The sequence below is a fragment of the Barbatula barbatula genome (assembly GCF_947034865.1).
Source record: "Barbatula barbatula genome assembly, chromosome: 4".
In the NCBI taxonomy this organism is placed as follows: Eukaryota; Metazoa; Chordata; class Actinopteri; order Cypriniformes; family Nemacheilidae; genus Barbatula; species Barbatula barbatula.
In genome coordinates, this window is record NC_136768.1 from 6,539,741 (window position 1) to 6,553,239 (window position 13,499).

Consider the following 13,499-nt stretch of genomic DNA (forward strand, 5'->3'; position numbering starts at 1 on the left):
TTGCATCGAATCAGGAAATATTAAAAAGTATTTTCTAACAGGTCTGTAACACCTGCTGTAACACTGAGCTATAAGGACTTTTCAGTTCTAACAAAATGTTTAAGGTGGAAGCTTTATCAGGTTATTTTGACATAAAGGAGGGGGGTGGTCCTGTCACATGACACCTGCTGCGGACATACATGAGAAATGGCACGTATGATGTAACAGATTTTTTTTTGTTTGTCGTGGGGAAGTCCAGGAACATCAAATGAGATTTTTCATACAGGGTTCTCAATTAGATTACCATCAGCTCATTTGAGACCTCTGTTCACTTTGAAAATGTATTCCTTCTTATTTGCAAGATTTTGCGTATTGACTTTTAAATACAGGTTTGGTTTGAAAGAATAATACATAAAAATAGCGACAATTTTTTAAAATTAGAATCTTATTAAAAGCATCGGTAGGGAAGTCACGTTCCTGAAATTCCCCATATAACAGTCTTCTGTTACTAAGCTACGCTGAAAAAAACACAGGCAAAAGGGACACACACAATATTCTAAATAATATAAACAAATAATTTGGTGGAAAGCTATTTGATCGGTCCTGAAAACATTAGGTTGCCTCAAAACGATTCAAACATATAACAGTTACAGGCTTACAATGCAGAAATGTAATGCGTTATGAACAGATATGGAGGGGTACAAATGAACACTATTGAACTGCTCGAAGGAGACGATTGCCTTCAAAGACAACAATAAATAATAAAAAATATTGTGCGTGTCTAAATCGGTAAATGTAATGTAATGTTTGTTGTGAACCTCCAGCAATTTAGCATCTGGATCTGACAGGTGTGTGGACATTAATGATGCAGTGGTCCGGCTGCACATTTGTTGAGAAATTTTGGCTGGACAGCCTTTGAGAAAGGCAATCCGCCGGACAGAAATAGGATTTTTCTCAGAAGCAAAGGAGTCTAATGAGAGCCTAACAAGAGTTTGGTTCTGTTTAGAAATTCCTAGTAGTATTAGATAAATTGCTAGCAAGGCAGTTCATGTCATATCATCCAAATAGGTCAGCATGCAAGGGTATATACTATATCTGCGTAAGGTATCACCTTAGTCTTATTAGCATCTAACACATTCACAAAACATGGTTATGGCAGTAGAATGCGAGGGCAGGATAAAGGTTCCACCTTAACGAAGGTTTGCAATTTTGAAGATGACAGTCATTTCTTCTATCTCGTTCTTCCAAGCAAAAGAAAGAAAAGAACACGTCCACATCATCAATTGCAAGGCTTATTTTTTCGGTTTTCGTTTTTTTTCATTTTTTCAAAGTTGAAATACATGCGCTGAAAAAGCCAATAAAGAACCCAAGGTGGACCCGGGCTGAGCTCCACACATTCACATCAACACATTGGGATACGCTGTCAAGGGTAAAGAAAGCTCATAGGTCAGAGGACGATGGAAAAGAGGGCAGCTCGACTCTTTCCCTTCTCTTTTGACGTTAAAGTCAAATACTTGTAAGTCCTTGCTGCTCCGACTCTTTGTTTGGAGTCGTGTGCCTATGTAAGATACAGTGCTGCCAATACACTTTCATACCACGACAAGCCCTTAAACTTTAGCTCAGGGATTCCTTTTCGATTCTTCCAATTGTGCAATAACCAAACTCGGACGTACATGAGTAACTATGAGCTTTGTGCCCTGTGCGGCGTAATGAGGAGAAACAAATATCGGACTGCAGATACGGAGCATTAGATTTATTCTGCAGGTTATAAAACAAAACCACTTTGCCTTGTGTTTGTTTTCTCGGGAGTAATTTATTCTCTGAGAGAATCTTTGCACTGATGTTGTTGTGTGTGTGTGTGTGTGTGTATGCGTGCAATTCTTTTAAATTGGGCTCCTTTGCCGTTTCGCTGACCAACTTTGTTCATACGTGAGTTTCTGGAAAGTTCATTATCGGGGGACCCTGCAGCAGTAAATAGTGCCAGGTTGCATGTGTGCACTTTTAGCAACTCATCCCGTCACGGATCCATCTTCAATCCCCCTTTAACAACTAATTCAGAGTTGGCTAATTTCTAATTAAAGTCTTCTGCTGGATGAACGAAGTGAGAAAGCTATTGAACGTGTGCTTATAAAGATCTTGCCAACTTGCAGAACAGCGTAGGTCCACTGCAACTGCAAGGAGACGTGCGTGTGTGCTTTTAAGGGGATCGAACCTTGGCTTTTTTTTTCACTCATCTAGAAAAGAGTGGTTAAATTTGTGTGCCAAAATGAAGGCCGGGGGTGAAATGGAGGAGATGTGAGCAAGTAAGCTCCTGGAAGAGACGAAAAAATTGAAGCACTTAGTCCCTGTGTCCTGCTAAACCCCAAAGGGTTTAATACACGTCACTTTCCGTAAAGCGTGAACGAGCAGGCAGTGACTCTTTATCAAAGTACCCGCCCGGGCTTCTAAAATGCAAAAATCATCTAGCGTGTCCTGTAAACGCCACATTCTCGAGGTGTTTCGTGTCTTTTGAAATGGTATGGTCTGCATTCTTCAGATGCGTGCAGTACCTTTGCCGTCTTGCGTTTCATTGTTTAATAAAAGCACTACAATGACTCTATATTAGTGCCGTACTCTACCCTAGTCAAAAAATCTGAACAAATTGACACCAAACACCTTGGTTTCTGCTTATCAGCTAAATTTCGAAGGCAACAGAAAAGTTTTTTTTTGTCTTTTTCCAGTCAGGGAGAAGGATGGTGGATACGTCAAAGGGGAACTCGCAGGCAGCCACCCCTCCTCTACACAGCAGAGCCGGATGGCCACCCAGTCCGCTGCATCATAGGTTATGTAGTCCTTGGCTCCTCCGCCCACCCTTCGGTTCCCATCTCTACTCTTCTAGGAAGCAGAGCTAATATGATGCAAACGCTTGTTTTGTGGGAAGATTGCGAACAGAAGAGATGAGATAGATGGACAGTCTTCACTCAGGCACGGCTTGGTTTCTGATGGATCTCCCAGTGCACTCTGGGAAATGCGGTCCTCAGCTCTCCAGGCTCATGAAGGCGACCACCTGCTCCAGTTTACAGGCCAGTCTCTGTTTCCTGGCACCGTCGTCCTGCTCCAGCGCAGACACGATCTGCCAGCAGAGGGAAATATATCAGATACACATCTCCATATAATCATACATTATATCTTTGAGGATCGTCTCACTGTATGTACTTTCAAAGTGATTTTATTTCAGTTCATTACAATCCCACACACCACCAACCGACCTTGTTAATCTAGTGTGCTTTGTCATTGTCAGCTTGAATGATTATGAGGATTTATGGGTGAATCTCATGAAAACATGCCAGGGTCATATTTCATCACAATCTTGATGAAAAGGGTTTTTTGCTTTGCGACTGTATGCTCGCACATTCCCCCTAATGAGAATGACATTTCATCATTTATTACAACAGGAACTGGTTGGGAAAATATTCTCATTATAATTGACTGGCCTTTGTGAGATTCACCCATATGAAATCTGATGATTTTACAGGTCGATCTACTGATTTAAATTAAGTTTTTGTCATACCTCCTCTGTGTATTTGCCCACGTAAGAGTAGATCTCGCTGAGGGAGCTCATGCTGTTGAACTCGTTCATGTGCATGCGGGACTGCTCTGCCAGGTAGGCATTCATATCCTGATCGCTAATCGCAGGCATCTTGTTAATGTCTGAATAATATCTGTGGAAACACAAACACACAGGACTGGTTACTTAATGGACGTTGAGAACACAGACAGGTGACAGGGCTTGATCATAACGTTTTATTGTAATTAAATCACAATAGTGCATTTTAGAGTTCCAGCAAGCCTCCCATCCCCAAAAAACAGGAAGTTGAGAACATCCATTGATGCGCCTCACACACGCATTACGCTAAACTCACTCTAGTACGTCTCAAAGAAAATGCATACGTACATATAAATGCACACGGACACATTCTTTGTTGTGTTTGAGTGGGCAGCCGGTGCTTGAGTGAGTGAACGTGGAATGCTGGTGGAAGTGCAATCAGTCACTGTCACATGCAGCTGCGCAGGCTCTGTCAACTCTTTCAGTAAGTCAGATCATTTACATTTTTAATTCCTGCGCCATTCCAACTCCTGGACTTTCACATGAATACATTCACTGACTAACTGCTGGCATGTGTGTGTTTGTCTCAAAGCAACTTTGCTAAGCTCCTGTGAACGCTTTGAGCGACAGGTACGTGCTGCAATGCACCATGGGGTTATTGGTGAAGAATAACGGCGAGAGAGAGAGAGAGGTTACCCAATTGCGTCCTCCCAAATGTATCATCTCAAATGACAGGTACAGTCTATACACGCTCATTTGAGTTTGGCTAGTCGCTCTCCGGTTGCTGTTTCCCCAGGCTAATGACTGGCATCTCGCCTGGCACTAATTAATACTGTGTTTAAATGTCACCCATTCCTCTGCCAGAGCGAGTCTGTGCTGATTATATCCTTGTATCGTGCATGTTTTGCAAATCGCTACAGAACAGATAGGGGGAGTGGGGTAAGCTGTGCCACAAGTTGTTTTATTACTTGAATTATTGTTTATTATTACTATATAACTCTTAGATATTGTGTAGTGTAAAATATACTGAAAGTATCGAAATATCGGGATCAAATACTTATTTCACTGACTGAAATGCAAATCAATTTATAACCTTTATATACAATTTTTTCTCTGGCATTTTTTTGTATTCTGTCTCTATCAGTTAAAATAAACCTACCATAAAAATGATAGACTCTTCATTTCTTCGTAAGCAGGCAAACTTAAAAAATCAGCAGGGGATCAAAAAATGATTTCCCCCACTGTATGTTTGTGTATTATTTATATTTATAAATCTACACACACTCGCATATATTGTGTAAACCAAAATTTATTTTGGATTTATTAATCAATGTGACGGGACTAGTTCTAAAATCATTTAAATTGATTTCATAATCACATTTCATTATTTATAGTTATTACATATTATTCAATATTTGCTGCCACATCTTACCCCACACTCCCCTATCCATGTACACTATTTTCAAGGGCATGGCAATTACGTTTACTGTGTCTCTAACTGTGAATTCAGCTTCCTCCCTAACGCACCCAGCCCAAACTGCGGTTTTATGGGAATAGGTAAATGAGACGCTAAGATCTACCCCTGCATTTATAAAGACATGAAAGGATCAAAGGCAGCACTTCAACACCTGTCCTTGACTCGCTCTCTCTCGCCGTCTTTTTGTGCCGTGTAATTCCGAGCCCTTCATGTGCCCTGCAGTATATGAGGAGTCTCAGCATGGTGCACACATCTCTAATCTATAACTCGCCTCTTGATGTTCCCATCTCAAACAGTCTTATCAAACAAAAAGCAAATAGAGGAATTGTCTCAATCTGTTTAAATTTGTCACCTTTCTGGATATTGCCGAAAACAACCAATTAGAGAGCGTCGTGAGAGCCGTAACCCGGAATTTCTCATAGACGAAAAACATTACCCTTTCATTAACCTGAGCACATCCGCAGAAATATCACAGCTATCATCTCAGCTTCGAAGTCCTAGCGTGACCTCAGTCTTTAAAGACGTAACACATTAGCTAATGCATGAAAATTAGCTTTCCTCCCATCTCGGCTGTAATAACGGTCTCATAATTTTCCCCATCACACTCGTCCGCCAGGTACAAATCTCTTTCCGTAGCCTATAATACATCACGACACACAAACATGTTAGAGGGGTCAGGGACAAAAAGCTAAATAAGCTTTTTGTGTACTGTTGGACGGTGCGATTCAACCTCGTATAGCAGTGCGTTGCATTATACACTTCCTGTGGGACGGAAGTTTGCAGCATTTGATGTGAGCTGTTGTCTTTAGAAAACAAAGGAATAATTTAAAGCTCTGACTGGTATTGTTTGTGACAGAATGATGTTCTTCTGTAGCTGTTTACCCACGATTCCCTTTCCTGGCATTGTTGAACAGACAGCCTCTGACCCAGAGGATTGTGGGTAGAGCAGAAAAGTTTGTCTCTCTCTCCAAACAGTGACTAATTGCTCTGGTGCAATGTTGAGTAGACCCAGTAGATCCACTAAACAACAATAGACCTGCAATTTATCATCCTGTGCCTCTACAGCACAACAGGACATAATAAAACCACCCCACACGCAGTGTATAACTATGATAAAAGCAATTGTACACCTACACCATTACACAACTTACAAAAGTAGTACGCTTTATAAAGTGTGATGTTCAAACGAATCTCATTTGTTTCATTGAAAGCATGTAAAGCCCCATCTCCCGCCCCCCACAACATATACATCAAACATCAGTAGCTGAAAACCTATACATCACACTGCATATGAATCTCACTTTTCCAGAAGCTATACATCACATTGATTCATTCCGCCCAGCCTGTAGACCCATAACAATACCCGCCTCCAGCAAAAGCAGTGGCAAACAACCACTACAGCGTCCCGCCAAAAAAGCAATGTTTTATTAAACACATCCCCCAATGAGCAAGCATAAGGAATGTCTAGTTTTAACAAATTACCAAACACACCCACTCTCTTTTACACCCTGTTACTTACACAAACACGGCTTATTTCTACTTGATCTGCTCGGATAGAAAACACGTATTCTTTCTCACCTTTCCACCCAGCTCTTATAGCTTGGAATGTCCTTGGCGTACAGCAGCTTGTTTGAAGGGGAATCTTTGCCCAGACGGTGCTCGGACGTCGAGCACGAATCCATGAAAGTTTGCGCCACCACTGACAGACAAGCGTCCGTGATGCTGCTCTTGTGGATGTCGAACACAAACTGTGGGTTCTTGATCACATTCACCCAGAACCTTAGAGGTAGACTGTGGAGCACAACAACAAAAGACATTTTAGCACATGCGTTCTCTTGCATGGGAAATAGTTTCATGAGCAGTTTTTAATATTATTTAATATTTCAAGTGGAAATGCGTTGAATAGTTTTAGGTGGAGCCCTTGCACCCTGTTGGTAGGAATGTGCCATTGTGTATCTGGTCCACACTCATCCTTACAGATACATCTAATATTAGTTTGTTTTGTATTTGTTGGGTGGCCTGCAATCGTGCACCTGTCTAAAACAATAAACATATACAAGCCTACTTTATTCCCCCGGCCCATTTGTGCTAAAGTGAAATCAGCTTTCGCCCGGTGTGTGTGTGTGTAAGTGTCTCTCAGGTCACAGATAGTGTTTGGACTAGGATTCTGTGACTGCAGAGCTCTCATTAGTTTTCAACACTTGTTTTTGTTATCACAGACCAAACCAAAGCAAAGACTAGATGAAAGTAGCAGAAGAAAATAAAGGAATTAATAAAACGCTGCGGTGAAGTAGACGCAGAGTAACGCATCACAAGGAGATTTAGAGCGAGTATTACCAGCCCCCTTCATTGTCCTCTGAATTGATTTAACAATAACAACTGCACCAAGAGGATTTAGGGAGCAAACCTTGGATTATTACTCCAGAATTAATCAGAAAGAATCGTCTGGGATTATCTGTGTCTATCAGAAGGATATCAATGATAAGACAACACCGAACCTGCCACAGCTGGCCTCTGTAATACATCATATTATCAGTACAAAAGAAAAAGCAGGACGTGTCCGAGGTGGTGTACTTTAGAGGGAATGACGTATAAGTAGATTTAGGAGAGGAGTGATGTGTGGATGGACTAGATGGCAAATAAATATATCACAATTCTCACTGGGCAAACCTCGCATTCTTATGTCCGAGTTTTGGTTTTAAAGAACCACAACATGTGATACAGGATTGTGTGTCGTTCTTAGTGTGAACACACCAAATAACTAATACAAATGGCATTAATTCTGGTCATTTGCATTTTGAGTAGCTGATTAAAGAGAGTTAATCTAAGCAAGCTGAACCAACTGTGTTGATCGTCTATGGCTGTTCTTTGACAGCCTCTATTCTGATTGACATTCTCTACCACCCACTCCTCGCACGACCACCAGAAAGATAATGGCATGATGGATGATTCACAAAAAGCTCTGTCCATCAGTAATCCATCTCTGCCTGGTATCGGTTAAAGATCTGATGGGTGAGGAATCCTTGGATGCATTTGATGATGAGGTTTGTAGCATTACTGGAAAATCCATAATTTATATTTCTGGATTGAACCACTGTAGATCAGGTCTACAAACAAACAAAAAGGTGTTTAATGCAGTTTGTATGCAAAGGTAACTTTAAAGCTATAGCAATATTTGCATTCTATGGGAATCAAACCCATGATCTTGCCTTTGGCAGTGATCGTTGTTTTATTTAGTAGTTGAAACTTGACTTAGGCCGTTTAGACTGTTAAACTCAATTTATCATCAGCAGCATCCGTCTGTTCAGGACAAACACTCATAATAGAGGAAAATAAAGTGACTTGGATTAAGTTGGTGTAAATTAAGGTGTAATTTTTTGCTCAAACCGAGCTCTTTCTCCGTCAGAGACATTAGCCGTCAGCAAAAAACGCAGTGGAGGTGCATTAGTCCTTTGGAAGACCCTCTCATATGCATTAAAAGAAAAATTCCCAGACACTGCAGTGGCATCAACTTTAATGCACGTCGAGAAGTCCAGGATGATAAATCGTTATTTAACTTTCCGCTCTTTGTGTGAACGATTCCATTAATGTAAAATATAAGAGTGACCCTCCGTGCTCTCCGAAAACACTTAACGCTCTCAAATGGCCCTGAAACGCGCTGTGGGGGAGAGAGAGATTGGGTCTATAAAACAGAGTAAATATGAGGACCTGTACCCATCGCCCCCCCTCGTGCCCTCTCATCAATATCAGCACATTTGGGGTGGTGCGTGATAGGAAGCTGGCAGAGGCTAATGATAGATTACCACTCATTAAATGTAATGCTAAGCTTTCCTTTCCACTCCACCCACTCCTTTCAACCCCCTCTTCTATTGGTTTTATCTGCTCGTTATTTATTTAACCCCCTTTTCCGCCCTGACGCCATTGGTTTGGTGAAATTAATTTGGAAACGAGCTATGTTAATTTCCCCTTACACTCATTGTCATGATGATGGCCATGGTAGCAGGAGCACTGTGGCAGTGATGCTGTCGTGTCTGGTTTTATGGGATTGACTTGGAAAAAATTAATAAATGCAAGTATGTGTGTGATGTTGTGAAATGTTGTGCTGTCTCTTACCAGTTGCTCTTCCACGTGTGTCTGACGTGCGGGTCGTGAATGTTGTGCTTGTCGGCCTGCTCATCCAGGAAGTCAAACATGTATTTGATAGCGAGGGGGAGGGCACTTCCTCTGTGCGCTGTGCTGAAGATGGTCTCAAACAGGTCATCCACAAACTTCTGTAGCGTACCCTGAAAAAACACAAAAATATTATTGTGTTTATTTCTTTACTCATCTTATTTACTCTTAAAGAGACTCAAAGGAGTTTTAAATCCCTACGAACAGCTATCTGTGTTTATAAACAGCTATCTGTGTTTGCGGGCCACCTGTTGGTAATCCCACCTAGGAAACCACCATTTCTGAGACAAACTCTTTGATAGTGAAATTGTTACTTTGCGGTTCACTTTTAATATCAGGGAACAGAAGCGTTTCTGCCTAAGCCGCTTTGTGCGGTTGGATTAACGTCCACCCTGCACCATTGACCCTAATTTGATTTAATGGCAGCGAGTTTAAGAAGGAGAGAAGACAGAATCTAATCCACTTGTAATGAAAGAACTGATAGGACACATGGAAGAGAGAGAGAGATGAAAAGCATTGCCCGTATCTTGCAGCTAGCTCTGCATCCGGATGAGGTGTGCAAATAAAATCCCATTCCGTTTGAGCAGACGGCAAGAGTCGGCGAGGAAGCGGAAGAAAAAAATCCCGTTAGCTGACAATCGCGACAATAATTCCACTGTGTCCCAGATCCCTGACAGCTTATCTTTTGCCTATGAAGATGAAAACACATATTTCTCACCCTGTATCAACGCGCCGACAGCCGTGGGGTACTAAAGACAGGGATGCTGCGAGGGTTCTGACAGGTGTCATCCTGTGTGACGACTGAAATCATCATTAGTCGCCTGGGAACTAAAGCGGCTATTTGCAGCTGTTTGAAATGTACCTGGTCATTACGGCTCACTTAAAAGCATGCTATCAGACGCGGCCAGGCTGAGCATTAAACTTCAAGTGATCTCGTATGGACGGGAAAAAATCTATTAGTGTAATCGCAAATAGAAAAGGCGAGAACGTGCAAGATAAAATAAAGCTCGGCCTAATGGAAGGAGGCAAAAATAGGTACCGCACAATGGTCCTCTAGAGATGCTGATGGACTGAATACAAGAAGCATCCGCACCCCGGGCAGATCACAAGTATTTATTGCAGGGGTGAAAGCCAAACAGTCAATTACTGTGCTGACACACCAATCATTTTTCACCAAGAAAGATGGTGTCTGAGATGAACTGGTTATTTCACACGAAAAATCCATCATGACGTGAGAGGATTGAGGTGATCGCCGGGGCGTTTGTCGTGTATGTCTGCTGACGCTCTCACTTGAATGCGTCAGGTAAACGTCTCGATGGTCACATATATATCATTATATTATTTTTCTGTACTTCTTCTGATATATAGAGAAAAAACCCTTGCCATGTAATCTGTGCAGTTAGATTCTGTTTAAGAAGAGAGGGATCTGAAATTCACACGCAAGCACACAGAAAGATACTCGGCATGAAACTAATAGAGAAAACGGACCGACTGCAGTTTTGGGCATTTGTGGCCTATTGCCTCATTTCAGAAGGCACTTTAACAATTAACTTCCTTAAACTGAGCTACCGCATCAGTTGTGTTTGTTTAAATCCCCAAACCCTAAATTGCGCTAATAAGTCTTTCTAATACCGTTTGGTTAAAGAACAGACAAAGCTTACTTTGGTTGCTAACAGTCTGGTCAGGTAGATCTCGGAGACCATTTTGCTGCCACGGTCTCCCTCCTTCTGGTCTCCATGCTCATGGTTCTTTACCAAATGCCACACCTTGACGCCACTCTCCAGGTCAGGTGTGATCATTGGGGTTCGGGAACGTAGGCTGTCCGGACTGCCCGTGTATTTGATCATGTTTTCTGTGGGAGAGAAAAGACAAAGATGGTGAGCATTGATTCGTGACTACGGTGAGAGTGTACCTCACTGTAGAAAACACATTGGCTTTCGTCAGGTAGTTTTTGAAATTGAATATGAATAATTTAGAACGTGCAGCCACTTAATTTTTTATCTCGCTCTCTACCGCACGCTTTTTCCGTACGGACGTGCGCGCTTTGGCGGACACAAAATCGAACAGGTGTCAGGCCGGATGAAATATTAATGCTTCAGCCAATAGGGAGAGATCAGCCATGACATTTAAAAAAACACAGAGCTCGATGAATGTTTACATGGCGTGGAAAAAAATTGATTGGCGAAGGCCTGATTTGGTAAGATAAAAAAGTTCACACTGGCAGATGCAGCGGAAATCCATCTCTCTTGGGGAAAGAAGCAGAGTTTGGGAGAGTAACCTGATGATTAAAACGCATCCAGAGAGTTTTAGAGGGGCGATCGACAGTAGGTTTGAAGTGCATATCATTAATAATTAAACTGCATATACTGTACGTTATCATTAACTTACATTTTCGAAATATAGAAGCTACAATACAGAGAATACTTCATAACCATGTCTATAAATCCTGTCTATAAATTCTGCCGTCATCAAGTTGATTCTGTAAGAGTGAAGTGATGTGTGGCATGTACCGTCGGTCTCTCTCTCTGTCTTTAAGGCTCATTTAGAGTGGAGGAAAGTATATGGAGATGAAATGATCTTAATGGTCTATTTGATGTGCAGGGGGAGCGCTCGCACGGTCCAAGCTTTGATCTTGAGCTTTTTCAGAGCCAATCGTACGAGGGAGTGATGGCGGCCAAACCACAGGGAAGGATTCCGAGTGTCGGGAAGCAAGTCAAGTGCAAAGAGACTCATTTTCATGCTTTTACCTTTGTACGCCGCCCGACCGTCTCAGCGTAATTCAGTTTGAGCTTCGTTCTCGTTTCATTTTGCGAGCGGCTAGAACGCTGCATGTTTAACTATGGCTTTTCTCTTAGTTCCGTGTAAGATGGCAAGACTGCTTTGTTACTTTCTTAACTCTGTTTTTGTTACCGGCTTGGTCAAGATGAAGAAACTCAGCCATGGTGAAATACTTTGAATAGTAGGTTTAGTGTAGTTGATATTGGATCAATATCCAAAATAATTATGTCATAAAACATTTTAGAGCAGACACATACCGTATTTGCTAGCGGAGGTTCTGGAGACGGTGGAATTGTTGACGGAGTTGTATGCAGTGACCTGCTTTGGAACAAGCGCTACCACGGCATTATCAGGCACCTGCGGATAAAGAAAAACAGAAAAACGTGGAAATTTTTTTTACACGTCATGCCTCTACATACCACACAATTGTAAGTTGAGGTTAATTTAGGTTTAGTGTGAACATTTAATTCAGAATCAAAAAGTGATAACCATCTTTTACATGTATAACTACATGAGTGAGAAATTAATTCTGAAATGAGATCTCTTATATCAATAGGACTTCAAGAAAGTCTTGACTATTTAACTATATGCTTCAGCAACCGCTAACTACAATAAGCCATAGCAAGCCAAATTCAATTAACATGAAGGGACTACGTCTCCCGATGAGAAATCTCTCACTCTACATAATTTGCTACTGGAATCCTGTGGCACTTAAGGGTTAATTGAGGTGAAGATCTAGATGGTGTAGTTTCAGAACTGCACGAGGACACGCGACTACTGTATCAGTGGGAATTTGGGCTTTTCAAACCATTAAGGCATTATTCTTTACACCTTAACCTCTTTTCTTACTCCAGTTAAGTGTTTCTTGTTCACCGTATCGGTCCATGAGGAAAGCCACAAACCCCAGCCAAACTTCAACAGAATCAAATGAACATTTCATACACTGCAGGAAAGATGCCAAACAGACAGGTGAATGACCGTGGAAGTAGACTACGGCTATATTTCACTGAAAAGTTTTTTTGTTAGGAAACAGCAGGGATTTTCTCTTTTATCTTTCCTCTGTGGGTAAATTTCTGCTTTAGAGAGATTCTGTATTCCTGAGCCGTCAGATATCGAGGCTTATACAACCCTATGTAATGCTTCCCAGGAAGACATCAAGGATTTAGCGTCAGAGAATAAGAGGCAGATGCATTTGACTAGAGAGAAGCTCCTCCATATGTAGAAGAGTATCAAAGGTGACTCGAGATATAGAACATTAGAAGAGCACAAATCATTTTATAGGAAAACACAACATCAGAGTGTAGCGACGCAGAATGCTACTTCACATTGTGTACTACACTAAACTGTGAAGAAATCTCCTTGTCTCTGTTGCAAGGAAATAAGGAAACAGAAGATTGTACCAGGGTCTCTTTCACCGCTTCTTTAACTCCTACAGTCTCTGATAGATCTCTTTTTTTGTCAAGGACAGCCTGCCCTCCCGACTAAAGAATGAATTAACTTCTGTCTTCA

At 41.6% G+C, this 13,499-nt stretch overlaps 1 protein-coding gene across 1 annotated transcript in view; it reads right to left on the reverse strand.

The window, feature by feature from the left end:
- Positions 1 to 1,305: 1,305 nt before the first annotated feature.
- Positions 1,306 to 13,499, reverse strand: part of plxna4 (plexin A4) — a 172,893-nt gene continuing 160,699 nt past the window's right edge. Inside the window, exons 27-32 of the mRNA XM_079455328.1 lie at positions 12,248 to 12,347; positions 10,874 to 11,064; positions 9,156 to 9,325; positions 6,621 to 6,833; positions 3,530 to 3,680; positions 1,306 to 3,091 (exon numbers count right to left, since the gene is read on the reverse strand). Of these exons, the coding sequence (XP_079311454.1) occupies positions 2,996 to 3,091; positions 3,530 to 3,680; positions 6,621 to 6,833; positions 9,156 to 9,325; positions 10,874 to 11,064; positions 12,248 to 12,347 (921 nt within the window). The 3' untranslated portion in view covers positions 1,306 to 2,995. The remainder of the gene's footprint in view (positions 3,092 to 3,529; positions 3,681 to 6,620; positions 6,834 to 9,155; positions 9,326 to 10,873; positions 11,065 to 12,247; positions 12,348 to 13,499) is intronic.